Source organism: Salvelinus alpinus, chromosome 6 (genome assembly GCF_045679555.1).
Source record: "Salvelinus alpinus chromosome 6, SLU_Salpinus.1, whole genome shotgun sequence".
NCBI lineage: Eukaryota > Metazoa > Chordata > Actinopteri > Salmoniformes > Salmonidae > Salvelinus > Salvelinus alpinus.
Window position 1 is genome coordinate 22,689,616 of NC_092091.1, and position 23,363 is coordinate 22,712,978.

At 45.0% G+C, this 23,363-nt stretch overlaps 1 protein-coding gene across 1 annotated transcript in view; it reads right to left on the minus strand.

Annotated features, from left to right (window-relative positions):
- Positions 1-529: 529 nt before the first annotated feature.
- Positions 530-23,363, minus strand: part of LOC139578370 (procollagen galactosyltransferase 2-like) — a 30,911-nt gene continuing 8,077 nt past the window's right edge. The window contains exons 2-12 of the mRNA XM_071405860.1: positions 15,726-15,836; positions 15,055-15,172; positions 14,726-14,860; positions 14,049-14,253; positions 11,444-11,563; positions 9,058-9,131; positions 8,728-8,834; positions 8,435-8,567; positions 6,512-6,639; positions 6,153-6,359; positions 530-1,882 (exon numbers count right to left, since the gene is read on the minus strand). Coding sequence (XP_071261961.1) covers positions 1,603-1,882; positions 6,153-6,359; positions 6,512-6,639; positions 8,435-8,567; positions 8,728-8,834; positions 9,058-9,131; positions 11,444-11,563; positions 14,049-14,253; positions 14,726-14,860; positions 15,055-15,172; positions 15,726-15,836 — 1,618 coding nt within the window. The 3' untranslated portion in view covers positions 530-1,602. The remainder of the gene's footprint in view (positions 1,883-6,152; positions 6,360-6,511; positions 6,640-8,434; positions 8,568-8,727; positions 8,835-9,057; positions 9,132-11,443; positions 11,564-14,048; positions 14,254-14,725; positions 14,861-15,054; positions 15,173-15,725; positions 15,837-23,363) is intronic.

Below are 23,363 nucleotides of genomic sequence, written 5' to 3' on the forward strand. Positions count from 1 at the left end.
TCTGTTCTGGACAGTTTCTCATCTTCTATCTCTCTCTCTCTGTTCCTCTCTGTTTCCCCTGCAGGCCTGAGCCTTCTTGACTGATAGCTCTTCAGACAGGAACAGTAAAACCCAGAGAGGAATTTCCTATACGTTCCTATAACCAGGGCATGGTGCACACCCTGGGATGATGTACTGTACTGAATAGTGAGCTGAATGCCTCAGTATCTTGTCTACCTGTTCATACATACAGTACCTGACTTGGCTATGACAAGGATTACTTTCTGACCAGGTGACACTAAATGTGACATACAGTACATGAACTGTGTTATAGACTGAAATGTTAACATTGACCGGAGATGTGTCTGTGCTACACAGAGGGAGGTTGGCATCCCAAGGTTGTGGGAAAAGTGTAGAAGTTTAGATTAGTGATACAATTAAAATAACAGCAATACACAGGCTAGTCTATATAGTCTATTCAAACACTGTAGTCATAACTTAGGTGTTTGTGGCCTACTCACAAACAAACTGCAGAGTGAAAAAAAACACATTTGGTCAAGACGTTTTATTAGCTGAGAACTTTATCCAACCACCTCTCCAGTTAGATGAAAGGCCAGGCTCAGCAAAGTGTAAAGCCAGACGAGTGTAGTCTTATCCGTGTGTAACAGGGCCAGCCTGCTAACTACTACTACAAGGCCACAGAGGAACACTGTCCTTCATCATGCCTGTCCTGTCTCTTGGAAAGAATCTGATGGCAAATGATTATGACTCTCTCTGTGTGTGTGTGTGTGTGTGTGTGTGTGTGTGTGTGTGTGTGTGTGTGTGTGTGTGTGTGTGTGTGTGTGTGTGTGTGTGTGTGTGTGTGTGTGTATGCCTTGCACCACATACACATTCTGCAGACATATACATACACATGCATGTGGTGTGTCTGTGAGTGACAGTGACATCATTGGAATTGACAGTACTCCTGGGTACAGTATGTCAGTCTCCAGCCTGCATGCACAGAAGCACACACATACACACACATAACACGTTTTCAGACAGCTGTAAGATAACTTTATTCCTGCCCATAAACCACATCTGTTATTTTTAAATTACAATAATAATCCTTTTTAACAATAAAAAAAGATGTATTTGTGAATTGTATCTCTGCACTGCCAACAGCAATATCTGTCTTCCACATGTTGCAGAGTCCCGGTTTGTCCCAGTCTCTCTCATATAGTCCCAGCATGGTGTGGTTTTTCAGGCCCCCCCAGTCCCTCTCTGCATCTCTCCGAGGTGTGTGTGTGTGTGTCATGTAGAGTGCATGGGGAATAAATTAAGCTGGGGTCCTGGGCCTGAAGCCCACTTCCTATTCCTCAGTGCACAGACCACTCCGCCCCTCACCAGGCAGCCAATGGGATTCGCATCTCAGCCTGCTGTTATGCCATTAGCCAGCAGATAGCCAATGAGAAAGAGCACCGAGCGGAGCAGTTTAGTGTGTATCCAGTTAGTTGGGTCTGTGAGTGTGAGTGTGTGTGTGTGCAGTGCACATGCCTGTGCAGTGTGTGTCCGTCCAGGTGTGTGTGTGTGTGTGTATATCTATGTGTATGTCTGTGTGTAAACAAGTCTATCTCTTCTTCCTCATAGTTCGTCTCGTGTGGAGCGGGCAGCGGGTGGAGGTGAGTCTCCCGTCACACTGTTCTGGGCCACGGTGTGGATGCGGCCTTGCTGTTCTGTCTTCCTGGCGTGCTGGTGCTGGCGGTCCCAGTCGGTGGCGGTGGCCTCGTCGTCCCAGATGGTGGAGGTCTCTGTGTCGCTGACGTAGCCTGGCTCGCCCGTGTAGTGGGTGGGGTAGAGGAGGAGGGGTTCCACGGAGAAGGCCTTCAGGTCCCGAGACTCAAAGTGAGACATGAAGTCAGAACTGATGGAGAGAGGGGGGAGAGGGTTATATGACACGTCATCAAAGAGAATCACACACTAAGGGAGAGAGAGAGGAGGACATAGTAAACTGTCATCAAAGTGCATTTTGTGCACCATTCAAAATGATAGAGGTGTACAGAAAGGAGAGGGTCATGTATGGTAATTCAGCCCTGCAGAATCAGCACCACTTGGTCAAAGTTAAGCATGGAGAGAGATTGCATCACAGAGAGGTCAGAAACACATAATCAGAGAGCACTCTGGTAGGGCAGAGACTTCCAGCATCTGTCAGAAAGGAGCGCTGATCATGACACTTTAACATGCCATCAAAGGGAGCCAGAGAGTTGTAGAGAGGTGCAGAGAGGGGAGAGGAGCGAGACACATCAGCTTCAATCAGTCATGCCCTGTCAGCCAGAGGTCAGCCCCCCTGCAGCCGTTTAGACAGTGCCAGCGCAAAGAGAGTAACCTGATGCCTTTATTACTTCCCAGGGAATTGAACCCTGAGAGGCAGGACTTAGTCTGAGGGTTTGATCCTCTCAGAATTGGCAGAAGAGAGACTGCAGGGCATCCCTTACACACACTCACTCTCTCTCTCTCTCTCTCTCTCTCTCTCTCTCTCTCTGTATTTATGTAGTGATTTATACTCTCACACACACACAGACATGCACACACACATACAAACTAATACATACACACACTCGCACACACTCACTCCTGTGTATTTATATAGTAATACACACACATATCTACACCCCACCCTCACACTGAGCTCTGGATCAATGGGAATCCTGTCCCTCTCACCAGCAGCAGGAAGAGACATTCCGGACCCACATTCCTCCGAGAGGCAGAGCGAGGGAAAGGGAGCGAGAGAGAGAGGGAAGAGAGGGGAGGACAGAGGGGAAAGGGCAAAGAGGGGTAGAGGAGAGTGAGGGAGAGAGAGAGAGGGGGGGGCAGAGTGGGGTAGGGGAGAGAGATGAGAGAGAGAGAAAGGGAGGGAGGGAGGGAGGGAGGGAGGGAGGGAGGGAGGGAGGGAGGGAGGGAGGGAAGGAAAATGGGCAGGGGAGCAAGGAGAGGCAGAGGGAAGGGTGCAGAGACAGAGAGTACCCATTTATCCCTGGGAACAATCCCTGGCCTGTGTATCAGGGACTCACTCTGTACAGGAGAGAGAGAGGGGGAGACAGAGGTGAAGAGAAAAAGAGAGGGAGAGAAAAGAAGAGTGCCAGAGATTCAACCAGAAACTCAGCGATCACTGCCTCATTGCCTGCATCCATAATGGGTCTGCGGTCAAACGACCACCCCTCATCACTGTCAAACGCTCCCTAAAACACTTCAGCGAGCAGGCCTTTCCAATCGACCTGGCCCGGGTATCCTGGAAGGATATTGACCTCATCCTGTCAGTAGAGGATGCCTGGTTGCTCTTTAAAAGTGCTTCCCTCACCATCTTAAATAAGCATGCCCCGTTCAAAAATGTAGAACTAAGAATAGATATACCTCTTGGTTCACCCCAGACTTGACTGCCCTTGACCAGCACAAAAACATCCTGTGGCGTTCTGCATTAGCATGGAATTGCCCCCACGATATGCATCTTCTCAGGGAAGTCAGGGACCAATATACACAGGCAGTTAGGAAAGCTAAGGCTAGCTTTTTCAAACAGAAATTTGCATCCTGTAGTACTAATTTCAAAAAGTTTTGGGACTCTGTAAAGTCCATGGAGAATAAGAGCACCTCCTCCCAGCTGCCCACCACACTGATACTAGGAAACACTGTCACCACCGATAAATCTACGATAATCGATCATTTCAAAAAGCAATTTTCTACGGCTGGCCATGCTTTCCACCTGGCTACCCCTACTCCGGCCAACAGCTCTGCACTCCCTGCAGCAATTTGCCCAAGCCCCATCCGCTTCTCCTTCACCCAAATCCAGACAGCTGATGTTCTGAAAGAGCTGCAAAATCTGGATCCCTACAAATCAGCTGGGCTAGACAATCTAGACCCTCTCTTTCTAAAATTATCCGCCAAAATTGTTGCAACCCCAATTACTAGCCTGTTCAACCTCTCTTTCGTATCGTCTGAGATCCCCAAAGATTGGAAAGCTGCCGTGGTCATCCCCCTCTTCAAAGGGGGAGACACTCTAGACCCAAACTGCTACAGACCTATATCAATCCCGCCCTGCCTTTCTAAAATCTTTGAAAGCCAAGTTAACAAACAGATCACCAACCATTTCGAATCCCACCGTACCTTCTCCACTATGCAATCTGGTTTCCGAGCTGGTCATGGGTGCACCTCAGCCACGCTCAAGGTCCTGAACGATATCATAACCGCCATCGATAAAAGACAGTACTGTGCAGCTGTCTTCATCGACCTGGCCAAGGCTTTCGACTCTGTCAATCACCGCATTCTTATCGGCAGACTCAATAGCCTTGGTTTCTCAAATGACTGCCTCGCCTGGTTCACCAACTACTTCTCAGATAGAGTTCAGTGTGTCAAATCGGAGGGCCTGTTGTCCGGACCTCTGGCAGTCTCTATGGGGTTGCCACAGGGTTCAATTCTCGGGCCGACTCTTTTCTCTGTATATATCAATGATGTCGCTCTTGCTGCTGGTAATTCTCAGCTCCACCTTTACACAGATGACACCATTCTGTACACATCTGGCCCTTCTTTGGACACTGTGTTAACAAACCTCCAAACGAGCTTCAATGTCATACAACACTCCTTCCATGGCCTCCAACTGCTTTTAAATGCTCGTAAAACTAAATGCATGCTCTTCAACCGATTGCTGCCCACACCCGCCCGCCCGACTAGCAACACTACTCTGGAAGGTTCTGACTTAGAGTATGTGGACAAATACAAATACCTAGGTGTCTGATTAGACTGTAAACTCTCCTTCCAGACTCACATTAAGCATCTCCAATACAAAATTAAATATAGAATCGGCTTCCTATTTCGCAACAAAGCCTCCTTCACTCATGCTGCCAAACATACCCTCGTAAAACTGACTATCTTACCGATCCTTGACTTCGGCGATGTCATTTACAAAATAGCCTCCAACACTCTACTCAGCAAACTGGATGTAGTCTGTCACCGTGCCATCCTTTTTGTCACCAAAGCCCCATACACCACCCACCACTGCGAACTATATGCTCTTGTTGGCTGGCCCTTGCTACATATTCGTCCCCAAACCCACTGGCTTCAGGTCATCTATAAGTCTTTGCTAGGTAAAGCCCCGCCTTATCTCAGCTCACTGGTCACCATAGCAACACCCACCCGTAGCACGCGCTCCAGCAGGTATATTGCACTGGTCATCCCCAAACCCAACACTTTCTTTGGCCGCCTTTCCTTCCAGTTCTCTGCTGCCAATGACTGGAACGAATTGCAAAAATCACTGAAGATGGAGACTTATCTCCCTCTCTAACTTTAAGCATCAGCTGTTAGAGCAGCTTACCGATCACTGTACCTGTACACAGCCAATCTGTAAATAGCACACCCGACTACCTCATCCCCATATTGTTATTTATCCTCTTGCTCTTTTGCACCCCAGTATCTCTACTTGCACATCATCATCTGCACATCTATCACTCCAGTGTTAATGCTAAATTGTAATTATTTCAACTCTATGGTCTATTTATTGCCTTACTTCCCTAATCTTCTACATTTGCACACACTGTACATAGATTTTTCTATTGTGTTATTGACTGTACGTTTGTTTATGTGTAACTCTGTGTTGTTGTTTTTGTCGCACTGCTTTTCTTTATCTTGGCCAGGTCGCGGTTGTAAATGAGAACTTGTTCTCAACTAGCCTACCTGGTTAAATAAAGGTGAAATAAAATAAATATCTTTAATAAAGTAACTCTAAAACACCAATAAGGAACACCACTCACCATACCACAGAGCCTATATCAGGGACGGACCCACGGACCAAAAATAAAAACATATAAATTAAAAACTCTGTCGGGGTCTCAACTTACTATTGAGAGTTAGAATAATAGAATACACATGGTGCAATTTTGAAATTTGGTTGTGTGTCAGCAGTCACTTAATTAGCCCATGTCAGCAAAAGAAACAAGAAAAGATTGGTCAGTTAGCTGGCTGCTAGACTATCTAAACTTGTAGAAAGTGTGTTTGATTTACCAACCGGGGTGGGGCCCATTGATCATATTAAAAACTGAAAACATTTGCCTCCACCCTAAGGCAAAATAAAACTGCACATTTTTCTCTCCTCCCCCTGTCTGTCGCCCTGTCTGTGTCAGCCACAGTGCAGCCAGCCAGTCCCTTACTTGGGGTGTTTGTTGAACATGACGGGGAGGAACTCATCAACAGGTAGCATCTTGCTGAAGGCCTGAGCAGCCAGCAGCTTCCTGGCACCCTGCGCTGACAGAGCATAGCCCAGCGTCCAATAAGAGTAGTCCGCCTCCACCAGGTTATTAACCCCTTCCACTGAACGCTCCGGCTGACGCACTTGCATACGCTTCCGCCCCACATAGCTGTATGAGAACAGAGGGAGGGAGAGAGAGACAGAGAGAGAGAGATAGAAAAGAAGGGAGGGGGTGAAGAAGAGTGATTCAATTCATTATACATAAGCTCACAATTAATAATTACACATCATAACAATGCTACTTGTAGACATCGTTCTTACATGAGATCCCAGTCCAGCTGGGCCTTCTCTACTTCCTCCATGATGGTCATCATTCGCCTCTTAAATCTGGGCTCAAATCTCACGTCATCCTCCAACACCAGCACCTTGGAAAGACCACGCTCTGCCAACTGACAACAGCACAGAGAATAGGCCTGGAGTCACGAATATGCAATAGCACACAACCACTATTGGCATCGACAGGCTGCAATGGATAGGGTCAAAAGCTTCAAGTTCCTCTTCACAGAGAACCTGACATGGACCAATCACAGCGACACTGTGGTGAAGAAGGCGCAACAGTGCCTCATGGGCCCTCAATTCTCAAGTTCTACAGCTGCACCATCGAGAGCATCTTCACCGGCTGCATCACTGCCTGGTATGATAACTGCACCGCCCTCAACCGCAAGGCTCTACAGAGGGTGGTGCGGACGGCCCAATACATCACTGGGGGCGAGCTCCCAGCCCTCCAGGACATCTACACCAGGCAGTGTTTGAGGAAGGCTCGTAAGATCGTCACGGACTCCAGTCCCGAGCCATGGACTGTTCACTCTGTTACCATCTGGCAAGCAGTATCGGAGCATTGGGATTCGGTCCAACAGGCTCCGAGACAGCTTCTACCACCAGGCCATCAGACTGCTGAACAGCTAAACCTATACTACCGTTCAAAAGTTAGGGGTCACTCAGAAACGTCCTTGTTTTTGAAAGAAAAGCACATTTTTTGTCCATTAAAATAACATCAAATTGATCAGAAATACAGTGTAGACATGGTTAATGTTGTAAATGACTATTGTAGCTGGAAACGGCAGATTTTTTATGGAATATCTATCTACATAGGCGTGCAGAGGCCCATTATCAGCAACCATCACTCCTGTGTTCCAATGGCACGTTGTGTTAGCTAATCCAAGTTTATCATTTTAAAAGGCCAATTGATCATTAGAAAACACTTTTGCAATTAGATTAGCACAGCTGAAAACTGTTGTTCTGATTAAAGAAGCAATACAACTGGCCTTCTTTAGACTAGTTGAGTATCTGGAACATCAGCATTTGTGGGTTCGATTACAGGTTCAAAATGTCAAGAAACAAAGACCTTTCTTCTGAAACTTGTCAGTGTATTCTTGTTCTGAGAAATGAAGGCTACAAGGAAGTTTATAAGTGACCCAAAACTTTTGAACGGTAGTGTAGCTGTCTCCCTGCACAGGCCTGCACCTTAGAGACTATCTGCACCTTAGAGACTATCTGCACCTTAGAGACTATCTGCACATTAGAGACTATCTGCACCTTAGAGACTATCTGCACATTAGAGACTATCTGCACCTTAGAGACTATCTGCACCTTAGAGACTATCTGCACCTTAGAGACTATCTGCACCTTAGAGACTATCTGCACCTTAGAGACTATCTGCACCTTAGAGACTATCTGCACCTTAGAGACTATCTGCACCTTAGAGACTATCTGCACCTTAGAGACTATCTGCACCTTAGAGACTATCTGCACCTTAGAGACTATCTGCACATTAGAGACTATTTTCTCTGACTCTCCACACATCCACCCCTTACACACAAGCACACACACAACCACCCATAAACAAACACACAAGAACACAGACTCCCACACACACACACACACATACACACACACAATCAATGCAGCTGTTCTATTATATATAATTTGTTCAACTGCGTGACCAACACACTACCCACTTTCTATTTGTAAATACAGTCATTCTTGACACATTCATTATCTACACTGCAGATCCTCTTGTGTACATATCAGGCTCCTACTATTTGTTATTTTTTATATGTCTATTATGGATATGGATTATTGTACTACAATGTTGAGGGAGCTGGCACACCTTTTATGCCTGCTATAAACTGTGTATGTGAGTAATAATATTTGATTTGATTTAGTGAGGTTAGTTGAGCACACCTGTACCCAGGTGGAGTGGTGGCTGAGGAAGCAGCCTATCTCTCCTCTGGTTAGAACACGGCCAGAGTACGGGTCCTTATAACCTGGAATCATCTCTATACCCAACGCCTGCAGCTGAGAAGAGTTCAGAGCCCTGAGAGAGAGCGAGGGAAGGAAAAAGAGAGAAAGAAAGAGAGAGAGTGAGAGAGAGAGAGAGGAAGAGAGGGATTGGGATCAATGAACAGAGAACTAATGTAAACCATAGTGTCCCATGCAGCTGTGCAGTCCTGTGTACGTGCATGGGTGAGACCTACTTGCCATCCACTGCATCAGTAAGGGTGGCCTGCAGACCCAGAGAGGTCATGGTGCTCAACATTCTCTGTCTCCTGTCCAGACGACGTTTCAGATTGATCAGGAAGATCTGAGACGGAGGGAGGGAGGGGGCAGAGAGAGGGAGGGAGCAATCAGTAGGAAGGCAGAGTAGGAAGTAGAGGGAGGGACATGGGGGTAGTGGAGGAAGGAAACAGATGTAAGGAAGAGCAGGAAAGGGAGGGGAAGAAATTAATGTCACATCAAAGAAAGGCGGATGAACTCTCAATATAAACCAATTCCTCTAAACAGTCTGGGCCAGTGTCTTACTGTACCTCATCAAAACCCATCTTGTCCTGCGGCATCTGGGGATTGTACAAGTACTCTGAGGGCGCTATGTTGTGGTCAACTGTTAACACATTAAGAGGAGTCAGAGTTAGAGTTAATACAGGGTTAATACAGACAGAGGAGTTAGAGTTAATACAGGGTTAATACAGACAGAGGAGTCAGAGTTAGAGTTAATACAGAGTTAACACAGACAGAGGAGTCAGAGTTGGAGTTAATACAGACAGAGTCAGAGTTGGAGTTAATACAGACAGAGGAGTCAGAGTTGGAGTTAATACATACAGAGAAGTCAGAGTTGGAGTTAATACATACAGAGGAGTCAGAGTTGGAGTTAATACAGACAGAGGAGTTATAGTTAATATAGAGTTAAAACAGACAGTGGAGTCAGAGTTAATACAGAGTTAATACAGACATAGAATTCAGAGTTAATACATAGTTAATACAGACATAGGAGTCAGAGTTAATAAAGACAGAGGAGTCAGAGTGAATACAGAGTTAATACAGACAGAGAATTCAGAGTTAATACAGACAGAGGAGTCAGAGTTAATACAGACAGAAGAGTCAGAGTTGGAGTTAATACAGACAGAGGAGTCAGAGTTAATGCAGAGGTAATACAGACAGAGGAGCCAGAGTTAATACAGAGGTAATACAGACAGAGGGTGTCAGAGTTAGAGTTAATACAGACAGAGGAGTCAGAGTTGGAGTTAATACAGACAGAGGAGTTAGAGTTAATATAGAGTTAAAACAGACAGAGGAGTCAGAGTTAATACAGAGTTAATACAGACAGAGGAGTCAGAGTTGGAGTTAATACAGACAGAGGAGTCAGAGTTGGAGTTAATACAGACAGAGGAGTCAGAGTTAGAGTTAATACATACAGAGGAGTCAGAGTTGGAGTTAATACAGACAGAGGAGTTATAGTTAATATAGAGTTAAAACAGACAGTGGAGTCAGAGTTAATACATAGTTAATACAGACATAGGAGTCAGAGTTAATAAAGACAGAGGGGTCAGAGTTAATACAGACAGAGGAGTCAGAATTAATACAGACAGAGGAGTCAGAGTGAATACAGAGTTAATACAGACAGAGAATTCAGAGTTAATACAGAGTTAATACAGACAGAAGAGTCAGAGTTGGAGTTAATACAGACAGAGGAGTCAGAGTTAATACAGAGTTAATACAGACAGAGGAGTCAGAGTTAATACAGATTTAATACAGACAGAGGAGTCAGAGTTAATACAGAGGTAATACATACAGAGTTAATACAGACAGAGGAGTCAGAGTTGGAGGTAATACAGACAGAGGAGTCAGAGTTAATACAGAGTTAATACAGACAGAGGAGCCAGAGTTAATACAGAGGTAATACAGACAGAGGGTGTCAGAGTTAGAGTTAATACAGAGTTAATACAGACAGAGGAGTCCGAGTTAGAGTTAATACAGAGTTAATACAGACAGAGGAGTCAGAGTTAGAGTTAATACAGAGTAAATACAGACAGAGGAGTCAGAGTTGGAGTTAATACAGACAGAGGAGTCAGAGTTAATACAGAGGTAATACAGACAGAGGAGCCAGAGTTAATACAAAGGTAATACAGACAGAGGGTGTCAGAGTTAGAGTTAATACCGAGTTAATACAGACAGAGGGTGTCAGAGTTAGAGTTAATACAGAGTTAATACAGACAGAGGAGTCCGAGTTAGAGTTAATACAGAGTTAATACAGACAGAGGAGTCAGAGTTAGAGTTAATACAGAGTTAATACAGACAGAGGAGTCAGAGTTAGAGTTAATACAGAGTTAATACAGAGTAAATACAGACAGAGGAGTCAGAGTTGGAGTTAATACAGGGTTAATACAGACAGAGGAGTCAGAGTTAGAGTTAATACAGAGTTAATACAGAGTTAATACAGACAGAGGAGTCAGAGTTAGAGTTAATACAGAGTTAATACAGAGTAAATACAGACAGAGGAGTCAGAGTTAGAGTTAATACAGAGTTAATACAGACAGAGTGTGTCAGAGTTAGAGTTAATACAGTAGCGTGGAATCAGAGAGAGTATTTCCTCTAGGGTCACACTGGTTTATTTCCCATTCCCATAAGCAGAGAGAAAACTGTGGGAGGGTGAGGAGGGGGAAGGAAAAAGAGAGTGAAATAGAGGCACTGCAGCAGGCCTTAGGGTAAGGGATAAGTTCAGGGTTAAGGATAGGTTTTGTGTATTGTCAGAGAAGAGGCTAAATTAAAATGGGAGATAACAGAGATGAAGGATCCTTTTGAAGGAGAGGTAGAAATCTGACAAAGTAAAAGAGGCATTTATTTTGATTTAGAAAGTAGTGTGTGTGTGTGTGTGTGTGTGTGTGTGTGTGTGTGTGTGTGTGTGTGTGTGCTTACTCATGGCCTCAGCGATAGTGTGTGTGAAGCTCTCCTTCTCCTCGTCAACATTCTGTGAGGCCTTCAGAGGAACCGGCAGGAAGCCATAGTGTTCTCTGTTACACACATACATCTGCACATCTGTCAACACACAGTCACACAGAGGTCATCAAAAACACACTGATACACACACACACACCTGGACATCTGTCAACACACAGTCACACAGAGGTCATCAAAAACACACTGATACACACACACACCTGGACATCTGTCAACACACAGTCACACAGAGTAAATCAAAAACACACAGACACATGCATACACCTGGACATCTGTCAACACACAGTCACACAGAGTAAATCCAAAACACACTGACACATCTGGATATCTGGAAAGAAACACTACTACACCCAAAAACACTGTAACATGATTGTACAGTGCCTTCGGAAAGTATTCAAACTCCTTGACCTTTTCCACATTTTGTTACATTAGAGCCTTATTCTAAAATGTATGGAATACTTTTCCCCCCTCATTAATCTACACACAATACTCCATAATGACAAACCGAAAACAGTTTTTTTGACATTTTTGCTAATTTATTAAACATAAAAAAACTGAAAAATTACATTTACATAAGGATTCAAACCCTTTACTCAGTACTTTGTTGAAGCACCTTTGGCAGAGATTACAGCCTCGAGTCTTCTTGGGTATGACGCTACAAGCTTGGCACACCTGTATTTGGGGAGTTTCTCCCATTCTTCTCTGCAGATCCTCTCAAGCTCTGTCAGGTTAGATGGGGAGCGTTGCTGCACAGCTATTTTCAGGTCAGATGTTTGATCTGGTTCAAGTCTGGGATCTGGCTGGGCCATTCAAGGACATTCAGAGACTTGTCCCGAAGCCACTCCTGCGTTGTCTTGACTGTGTGCTTAGGGTCGTTGTCCTGTTGGAAGGTGAACCTTCACCCCAGTCTGAGGTCCTGAGTGCTCTGGAGCAGGTTTTCATCAAGGATCTCTCTGTACTTTGTTACATTCATCTTTGCCTCAATCCTGACTAGTCTCCCAGTCCCTGCCGCTTAAAAACATCCCCATAGCATGATGCTGCCACCACCATGCTTCACCGTAGGGATGGTGCCAGGTTTCCTCCAGACGTGACGCTTGGCATTCAGGTCAAATAGTTCATTCTTGGTTTCATCAGACCAGAGAACCTTGTTTCTCATGGTCTGGGAGTCTTTAGGTGCCTTTTGGCAAACTCCAAGCAGGCTGTCATGTGTCTTTTACTGAGGAGTGGCTTCCGTCTGGCCTCTCTACCATAAAGGCCTGATTGGTGGAGTGCTGCAGAGATGGTTGTCTTTCTGGAAGTGTCTCCCTTCTCCACAGAGGAACTCTAGAGCTCTGTCAGAGTGACCATCGGGTTCTTGGTCACTTCCCTGACCAAGGCCCTTCTCCACCGATTGCTCAGTTTGGCCGGGCGGCCAGCTCTAGGAAGAGTCTTAGTGGTTCCAAACTTCTTCCATTTAAGAATGATGGAGGGCACTGTGTTCTTGGGGATCTTCAATGCAGCAGACATTATTTGGTACCCTTCCCCAGATCTGTGCCTTGACACAATCCTGTCTCTACGGACAATTCCTTCGAGCTCATGGCTTGGTTTTTGCTATGACATGCACTGTCAATTGTGGGACCTTGTATAGACAGGTGTGTGCCTTTCCAAATCATGTCCAATCAATTGAATTTACCACAGGTGGACTCCAATCAAGTTGTAGAAACATCTCAAGGATGATCAATGGAAACTGTTTTTTATTTTTAATAACATTGCAAAAAAAAATCAAAAAAACCTATTTTCGCTTTGTCATTATGGGGTATTGTGTGTAGATTGCTGAGGAAAATGGCTGTGTGTATTATTGTGTGTATGTAAGTGTATGTAAGAATTTGTGTTATGTATTTAAAAGTTATGTGTTTACTAGTTCTGTTTGTGCCCTACCGATCACAAGCCACATCAAATAATCCCACACAATCAGTGAAGTCCGAAAGTCACAAATCCGGTGTCAATTACCCAGCCTGCCTTGTCTCCCTCCATTAAACACATGATGGGTTCTATTGTAAAACATGTATTCAACACAAGACACAGAAGTACCCTCAGAACTATTAAAACACAGAGTATTTGTATTTGCAGATCTGAAACAATCGGATAGGTGTAAAATAATATGGCATAAGCTTCTTACATTTGGGACAGCAGGTAGCCTAGTGGTTAGAGTGTTGGTCCAGTAACTGAAAGGTTGCTGGATCAAATCCCCCAGCTGACAAGGTAAAAAATCTGTTGTTCCTGAACGAGGCAGTTAACCCAATGTTCCCTGGTAGGCTGTCATTGTAAATAAGAATTTGTTCTTAACTGACTTGCCTGGTTAAATAAATGACCCCCTGGGCCTGAATGGAAGGCTGGGTGGAGCCATAAGGACTTTGATTTCACTGTGTTGGTGGTTGGGACTAGGGGTTGTATGTGGGTGGGGTGTCTTGTACTCAGGGCTATGTTTTTACAACACATCCAACAACATGAACTAGGGTGTTGTGTCTGGACAGGATCATGGTGACCACACATGGCGGGGGGTGGGAGGGAGTTAAACTCTGACCTGCCTGTCGGGCGGAGAAGGAGAATACCATGATGTCATCGAAGGCCCAGCTGTAGTCAGGGTGAGGGGGGTAGAAGGCCAGCTCCCGACTGGCGTCACGCCTCAGGTCTAACAGGAAGGTAGAGTGCACCATGGGTACGGCGAAGCAACCCAGACGCTTCCACTCCCTGATTGGCTGGTAGTCTGGAGTACGCTTATAGTAACCCTGGGAGACAGAGAGAAAGAGATGGAGAGAAAGGAGAGAGGGTGGGAGAGTGGGACGGGAAATATAGATAGATTTAAAGATGCAGTCCGGGATTCTTAAAGATACAGTCTGGGATCTTAAGCACAACAAATTCGTAAAATATTGTACGAATTAGATTCGTAACATACGAATTGCAAAAAAAAATACAATAATTGCAGAACGTAACATATCCTACGATATGAATGACGTAGTACACAATTGGAGGACATAGTGCACAAAAAACGGGGACCCGTTTTGGCTCGAGGCAGCACTTTCAAAACAACTGGCTGAAATTATACAAAAGTTCTAGAGCATCACTTTAAGAGGTGTGTAAGCTTTGTGAAGAACAGAGACCAAATGGTCATAACATTCACTTGCTTGCTGACGGAGAGAGAGGGCACATAAAGAAGAGTGAGGTCTATGTGGGGCTACATGGTTATTGCAGGTTATTTACCTGGGGAGTGATGCCACACCAGAAGTTGGAGTAGAGAGAGCGAGACTCCAGCAAGGGAGCCACCAGAGTCAGGTTCTCAGCCATGAGTAGGTTCAGGATCCTGGGGTTGGTCAGCAGGTTATCACTGTCTGCAAACTAGACACACAGAGAAAGACAACAGAATAATGTATAATCTCACAGAACGTAATTTAACAAACATGTAGTATTGCAGGTATACAATCTAAGACAACCGGAGACGGAGAGAAAGCAGGTATCATCATTCACATACAATTATACCACAAACTAAAGTCACACATAATCTCACAGGTATAATATTATCTCTGTCTCACCAGTATATAATCTGCCCAGCGTTCCCGTGCTGCCTTCAGAGCAGCCTGCCTCAGCTTCATCACATGGTTGAAGCGGGACGGAGGCCAGTGCTTGGGCCCCCACTCATCAGTATAGGACCTGAGGACAGGACAAAAAGCTTTACGATCAGTACCTCATATTCACCATGCCTTAATGAGCAGTGAACTTCAGAGATTCCAAGAATTAAGGAATGTGAACCTGAACAGATGGGGTGGGGAGAGATTCCCTGAGGCTGAGAGTCAGACACTGGGGGGCGTGGTCAGAGGCAGGGGGGGAGTCAGACACTGGGGGGCGTGGTCAGAGGCACGGGGGGAATCAGACACTGGGGGGGGGTGGTCAGAGGCACAGGGGGAGTCAGACACTGGGGGGGGTGGTCAGAGGCACGGGGGGAGTCAGACACAGGGGGGGGTGGTCAGAGGCACGGGGGGAGTCAGACACTGGGGGGGGTGGTCAGAGGCACGGGGGGAGTCAGACACTGGGGGGGTGGTCAGAGGCACGGGGGGAGTCAGACACTGGGGGGGGTGGTCAGAGGCACGGGGGGGAGTCAGACACTGGGGGGCGTGGTCAGAGGCACGGGGGGAGTCAGACACTGGGGGGGGGGGGGTCAGAGGCACGGGGGGAGTCAGACACTGGGGGGGGTGGTCAGACTTACTTGGGCTCCTCCATGGGTCTCCACTCCACATAGTGGTACTGGTCCTGGGCCTGCTTCAGCCACTCCCTCAGCATGGCTGTGCTGTTGTCAATACTGTGGTCTGTCGCTGCCCTGAGACACAATATAACATGGGACACTATATCAACACAACGCACATGACAATGCAGGAACAAGACATTTAAGCACTAACTTTCTACATAACGCATCAAGATAATGTGTCGACACGGCAACAGCAACACGGAAACATAGCTGCAGCTGATCCTGTGTGTGTAGGATCAAAACATGAACACACACAGGCACACAGTGTCCTATGTGAGTCAGGAGAGTAAAAGGAGCAACAAACAAACAGGCCAGCGCGTACAGTTCAGCACCGCAGCTGGGACAACTCTATCCTGTCCTCACACACACTGCTGCCACTGTCTGCACACCGTGTTCCCTGTCCTCACACACACACACACACACACACACACACACACACACACACACACACACACACACACACACACACACACACACACACACACACACACACACACACACACACACACACACACACACACACACACACACACACACACACACACACACACACCTACCCTAACTCTGTCACACACTCACCCTTCCTTTCTCACCCCATGCTATCACGCTCTCACCTCTACAGAGTCGTAGCCTGACAGTAATAGCCTAAGGCCTTGAGATGATAACAACAGTACTCTCTCTCTCTCTCTGCATCTAATACGTGCTTAATGGAGGAAAAGGTCAATAGAGAGACAGAGAGAGAGAGGCTAGTGTCTGTAGAGAGGATGCTGTGTCACTGACGGCAAGCACACACACACAAACACAAACTGGAGTTTTCCACTGCTTGCTGTAATATTCCTGGCTGTAACCTCTCCAGACAAACTCTCGCCCTACGTTAGAGTGCAGACAAACCAGAGATAGCAGTGTGTAAACACCCATTTAACAAAACAGCTGCTAACACTGTTTACCATGAGATAACACTGTAGACACAATTCATCACACACACTGAGCTCAGAGATAACAATATTGACACCTGTAAGACACACAGAAACCCTGTCCAGAGAGAGATCTTTCGGCACAGACAGTTGACTTGGTATTAACACCCAGACACTAACAGATCTCCAGACAGACAGTTGACTTGGTATTAACACCCAGACACTAACAGATCTCCAGATAGACAGTTGACTTGGTATTAACACCCAGACACTAACAGATCTCCAGACAGACAGTTGACTTGGTATTAACACCCAGACACTAACAGATCTCCAGACAGACAGTTGACTTGGTATTAACACCCAGACACTAACAGATCTCCAGACAGACAGTTGACTTGGTATTAACACCCAGACACTAACAGATCTCCAGACAGACAGTTGACTTGGTATTAACACCCAGACACTAACAGATCTCCAGACAGACAGTTGACTTGGTATTAACACCCAGACACTAACAGATCTCCAGACAGACAGTTGACTTGGTATTAACACCCAGACACTAACAGATCTCCAGACAGACAGTTGACTTGGTATTAACACCCAGACACTAACAGATCTCCAGACAGACAGTTGACTTGGTATTAACACCCAGACACTAACAGATCTCCAGACAGACAGTTGACTTGGTATTAACACCCAGACACTAACAGATCTCCAGACAGACAGTTGACTTGGTATTAACACCCAGACACTAACAGATCTCCAGACAGACAGTACAGCTGGAGAGAGAATGTAGGCCTTACTGCCCGAAGGACCACAGGGGTAATCCTGGGGTTAATAACAACCGTGTGTGTGTCAGGGGTGTGTGTGTGTGTGTGTGTGTGTGTGTGTGTGTGTGTGTGTGTGTGTGTGTGTGTGTGTGTGTGTGTGTGTGTGTGTGTGTGTGTGAGTTCATGTTTGAGCCTGTGTGAGGAAGAATACATACAGTGGGGAGAACAAGTATTTGATACACTGCCGATTTTGCAGGTTTTCCTACTTACAAAGCATGTAGAGGTCTGTAATTTTTATCATAGGTACACTTCAACTGTGAGAGACGGAATCTAAAACAAAAATCCAGAAAATCACATTGTATGATTTTTAAATAATTAATTTGCATTTTATTGCATGACATAAGTATTTGATCACCTACCAACCAGTAAGAATTCCGGCTCTCACAGACCTGTTAGTTTTTCTTTAAGAAGCCCTCCTGTTCTCCACTCATTACCTGTATTAACTGCACCTGTTTGAACTCGTTACCTGTATAAAAGACACCTGTCCACACACAATCAAACAGATTCCAACCTCTCCACAATGGCCAAGACCAGAGAGCTGTGTAAGGACATCAGGGATAAAATTGTAGACCTGCACAAGGCTGGGATGGGCTACAGGACAATAGGCAAGCAGCTTGGTGAGAAGGAAACAACTGTTGGCGCAATTATTAGAAAATGGAAGAAGTTCAAGATGACGGTCAATCACCCTCGGTCTGGGGCTCCATGCAAGATTTCACCTCGTGGGGCATCAATGATCATGAGGAAGGTGAGGGATCAGCCCAGAACTACACGGCAGGACCTGGTCAATGACCTGAAGAGAGCTGGGACCACAGTCTCAAAGAAAACCATTAGTAACACACTACGCCGTCATGGATTAAAATCCTGCAGCGCACGCAAGGTCCCCCTGCTTAAGCCAGTGCATGTCCAGGCCTGTCTGAAGTTTGCCAATGACCATCTGGATTATCCAGAGGAGGAATGGGAGAAGGTCATGTGGTCTGATGAGACAAAAATAGAGCTTTTTGGTCTAACTCCACTCGCCGTGTTTGGAGGAAGAAGAAGTATGAGTACAACCCCAAGAACACCATCCCAACCGTGAAGCATGGAGGTGGAAACATCATTCTTTGGGGATGCTTTTCTGCAAAGGGGACAGGACGACTGCACCGTATTGAGGGGAGGATGGATGGGGCCATGTATCGCGAGATCTTGGCCAACAACCTCCTTCCCTCAGTAAGAGCATTGAAGATGGGTCGTGGCTGGGTCTTCCAGCATGACAACGACACGAAGCACACAGCCATGGCAACTAAGGAGTGGCTCCGTAAGAAGCATCTCAAGGTCCTGGAGTGGCCTAGCCAGTCTCCAGACCTGAACCCAATAGAAAATCTTTGGAGGGAGCTGAAAGTCCGTATTGCCCAGCGACAGCCCCGAAACCTGAAGGATCTGGAGAAGATCTGTAGGGAGGAGTGGGCCAAAATCCCTGCTGCAGTGTGTGCAAACCTAGTCAAGAACTACAGGAAACGTATGATCTCTGTAATTGCAAACAAAGGTTTCTGTACCAAATATTAAGTTCTGCTTTTCTGATGTATCAAATACTTATGTCATGCAATAAAATGCAAATTAATTACTTAAAAATCATACAATGTGATTTTCTGGATCTTTGTTTTAGATTCCGTCTCTCATAGTTGAAGTGTACCTATGATAAAAATTACAGACCTCTACATGCTTTGTAAGTAGGAAAACCTGCAAAATCGGCAGTGTATCAAATACTTGTTCTCCCCACTGTACATGTTTTATGGTCATGTAAGGCATTTTAAAACAGTGAGTGTGTGTGTTTGCACATGACTGGGTATGTGGACGTAAACTGTAAAGCAGGGGTGTTAAACTTTAAGACTTAGACAACCAGGTGAGGGGAGTTATTTACTTATCAGTGACCTTAATTCATCAATCAAGTACAAGAGAGGAGCGAAAACCCGCAGACACTCGGCCCTCTGTGGAATGAGTTGGACACATGCTGTAAAGGATGAGTCCCGCTTCTGACAACTGGTTTCTGTCTTTGTCACTGGGTAAAACACATTTAGTGGAGGTAATGAATGGATGTGCACACTCTTTGACATGTCTTTTTCAACCATGAAATTCCATATTGCTGGAGGAAATAAATGTGTTGGTACCTGTCATTTTCAAATGAGCTCTGGGCTAGGATTTGAATGGGGTGGATCTGTGAGAAGCTCAGAAACAGAAGAATCTCCATACGTTCTGTATGAGGACGCGTGTGTGTGCATATATGCGTGCAGGAGCATGCGTTTGCCTCTCATTCCTTTGTTCCCTTGCCATCCTTATACAAGTCAGTGAGGTCTCATACTAACTAAAACCTATTTAGTAAATGTCTCACCATGCTCATTAGAACACAGACAAAACAAACAGATGACAATATGGTTAGGTTTCCACATTCCCCACTAAAATGCTGCCCACAATTCCAGAAGGAGCCTATTCAAGCATTTAGCAGTTGAAGGTTTCTGACTGTACGTCATTCTTCACTGGATCAGCCCCTTTCAGCCATAACACACAGCTCTGTCATAGTACACTATGATATTTTCTATTACGGAAGCGGCATCTCATTTTGCCTTATGTAAGATAACAGTTGGTGTGTGTGTGTGATGTATGGTGTGTGTGTGATGTGTGTGTGCGCGTGTGTGGATTCTATGGGCCTGTACAGGCAGAGGACAGGCAAGCACACAGGCCAGGTTTTCTATCTTTCACCTTTGTGTCTCTTCTTTAATTTATTTATGTGAATCTTCATCATTCCATCTCCTCTCTCCATCTCCTATTCCACACATGCACGTCCTGTTTCCGGCAGGATCTATCCTTTCCAGGCTTCTCGATTTCCTCTCCCCAGGGCTGAATCAGCCAAGGAGGGTACAGAGCAGCAGCTTGAGTCCCTGGTCATTCCCACATCCCCCTAACCACACTCACACGCACTGCAGCCAAGCCTGAAATTCAATGCCAATGATGTGTGAATGGAAAAATGTGCTTGTAGGATACTGTATATATATATTTTTTTTATCTGTACACTCATAGGTGCACATAGCATCATAATGTGTGTTTTAGCACTTCGGTTCATGTGTGTTTGTGTTCTGTATGTGTGAGAGAGCGTGTTAAAATGTCAGCTCATTTTGAAGGTGTTTGACAATCCAGGCTCTGGGGGGGTTGGACTGGACACTCATCCAGTCTTCCTCCCTCCCTCTTTTCACTCATCCATCACTTTGTTCCTCCGCTCTGCGCTCTTTGAGGTTTACAGTAACTCTATGGCTTATTATTTTCAGTCCTGGAGCGCTGCAGCTCTACTTTCTCTCTTTATGATCCTCATCTGGACACCACATGCTATTAGGTTTCACCTACACACTCTTACCATCTCTTTCTCTCTCTATCCCTCTCTCCTCGATCTATCAGTCCCACCTGGACTGGCTATGCCTTTCATCAGTGAGGAGGGGGTGTGAAGAGCTAACATTGAGCAAGATCAATGGGAGGGGTCAGGGGACGAAAGGGTTACACCTGGCCCAAAAACACTGAACAAACACTCATGTGAAAGTTACGAGGCCTAAAATCCTTCCATCGTATCTGCATTGGATATGCCCTTTTACCGTAGCTAGTGTTAACAGACTTAAATCACTTTACCTAAAGTTGAAGTCGGAAGTTTACATACAATTAGGTTGGAGTCATTAAAACTTGTTTTTCAACCACTCCACAAATTTCTTGTTAACAAACTATACTTTTGGCAAGTCGGTTAGGACATTACTTTGTGCATGACACAAGTAATTTTTCCAACAATTGTTTACAGACAGATTATTTCACTTATAATTCACTGTATCACAATTCCAGTGGGTCAGAAGTTTACATACACTAAGTTGACTGCTTTTAAACAGCTTGGAAAATTCCAGAAAATGATGTCATGGCTTTAGAAGCTTCTGATAGGCTAATTGACATCATTTGAGTCAATTGGAGGTGTACCTGTGGATGTATTTCAAGGCCCACCTTCAAACTCAGTGCCTCTTTGCTTGACATCATCGGAAAATCAAAAGAAATCAGCCAAGACCCCAGAAAAAAAATTATAGACCTCCACAAGTCTGGTTCATCCTTGGGAGCAATTTCCAAAATGCCTGAAGGTAACACGTTCATATCTACAAGCAATAGTACGCAAGTATAAACACCATGGGACCATGCAGCCGTCATACCGCTCAGGTATGAGACGCGTCTCCTAGAGATTAACGTACTTTGGTGCGAAAAGTGCAAATCAATGCCAGAACAACAGCAAAGGATCTTGTGAAGATGCTGGAGGAAACAGGTACAAAAATGTCTATATCCACAGTAAAACAAGTCCTATATCAACATGTCCTGGGGCGGCAGGTTAGAGTGTTGTGGTTAGAGTGTTGGACTAGTAACCGAAAGGTTGCAAGATCGAATCCCCGAGCTGACAAGGTAAAAATCTGTCGTTCTGCCCCTGAACAAGGCAGTTAACCCACTATTCCTAGGCCGTCATTGAAAATAAGAATTTGTTCTTAACTGACTTACCTTGTTAACTTCTTTGTGATAGGGGGCAGCATTTTCACTTTTGGATGAATTGCGTGCCCATAGTGAACTGCCTCCTACTCTGTCCCAGATACTAATATATTCATATTATTATTACTATTGGATATAAAACACTCTGAAGTTTCTAAAACTGTTTGAATGATGTCTGTGAGTATAACAGAACTCATTTGGCAGGCAATAACCTGAGAAAAAATCCAAACAGGAAGTGAGAATTCTGAGGCTGGTCGATGTTCAACTCATCGCCTATTCAATTCCCTGTAAGATATGGATCTGTTTGCACTTCCTACACCTTCCGCTAGATGTCAACAGTCTGTAGAACGTGGAATGAAGCCTCTACTGTGATGTTGAGCCGGATGGGAGGTGTTTTAGTCATTGGTCTGGCAGAATGCCAGTTCCTGGTCACGCGCATTCCAAACGATATCGTCTTGCTTTCCATAACTTCTAGAGACACAAAGGAATTCTCCGGTTGGAACGTTATTGGATAGTTATGATAACAACATCCTGAAGATTGATTCTCTACTTAGTTTGACCAGTTTAATCGACCTGTTATATAACTTTTTGAAGTTTTTGTCCGAGTTCGCCTGCATCTGCGCGAGCGTTTGGACATGTGCACTAAACATGCTAGCAAAAGTAGCTACTTAGACATAAGTAATGGACATTATCGGACAAAACAACGATTTATTGTGGAACTAGGATTCCTGGGAGTGCATTCTGATGAAGATCATCAAAGGTAAGGGAATATTTATGATGTAATTTCATATTTCTGTTGACTCCAACATGGCGGAGAAATGTTGTTATATCTGAGCGCCGTCTCAGATTATTGCATGGTGTGCTTTTTCTGTAAAGTTTTTTTGAAATCTGACACAGCGGTTGCATTAAGAACAAGTGTATCTTTAATTCTATGTAAAACATGTATCTTTCATCAAAGTTTATGATGAGTATTTCTGTTATTTGACGGGCTCTCTGCAATTTCTCCGGATATTTTGGAGGCATTTCTGAACATGGCGCCAATGTAAACTGAGATTTGTGGATATAAATATGCACATTATTGAACAAAACCTAAATGTATTGTGTAACATGATGTCCTATGAGTATCATCTGATGAAGATCATCAAAGGTTAGTGAATAATTTTATCTCTATTTCTGCTTTTTGTGACTACTATCTTTGGCTGGGAAAGTGGCTGTGTTTTTCTGTGGCTATGTACTGAGGTAACATAATCGTTTGGTGTGCTTTCGCCGTAAATCCTTTTTGAAAGTCAGACATGTTGGCTGGATTCACAACATGTGTAGCTTTA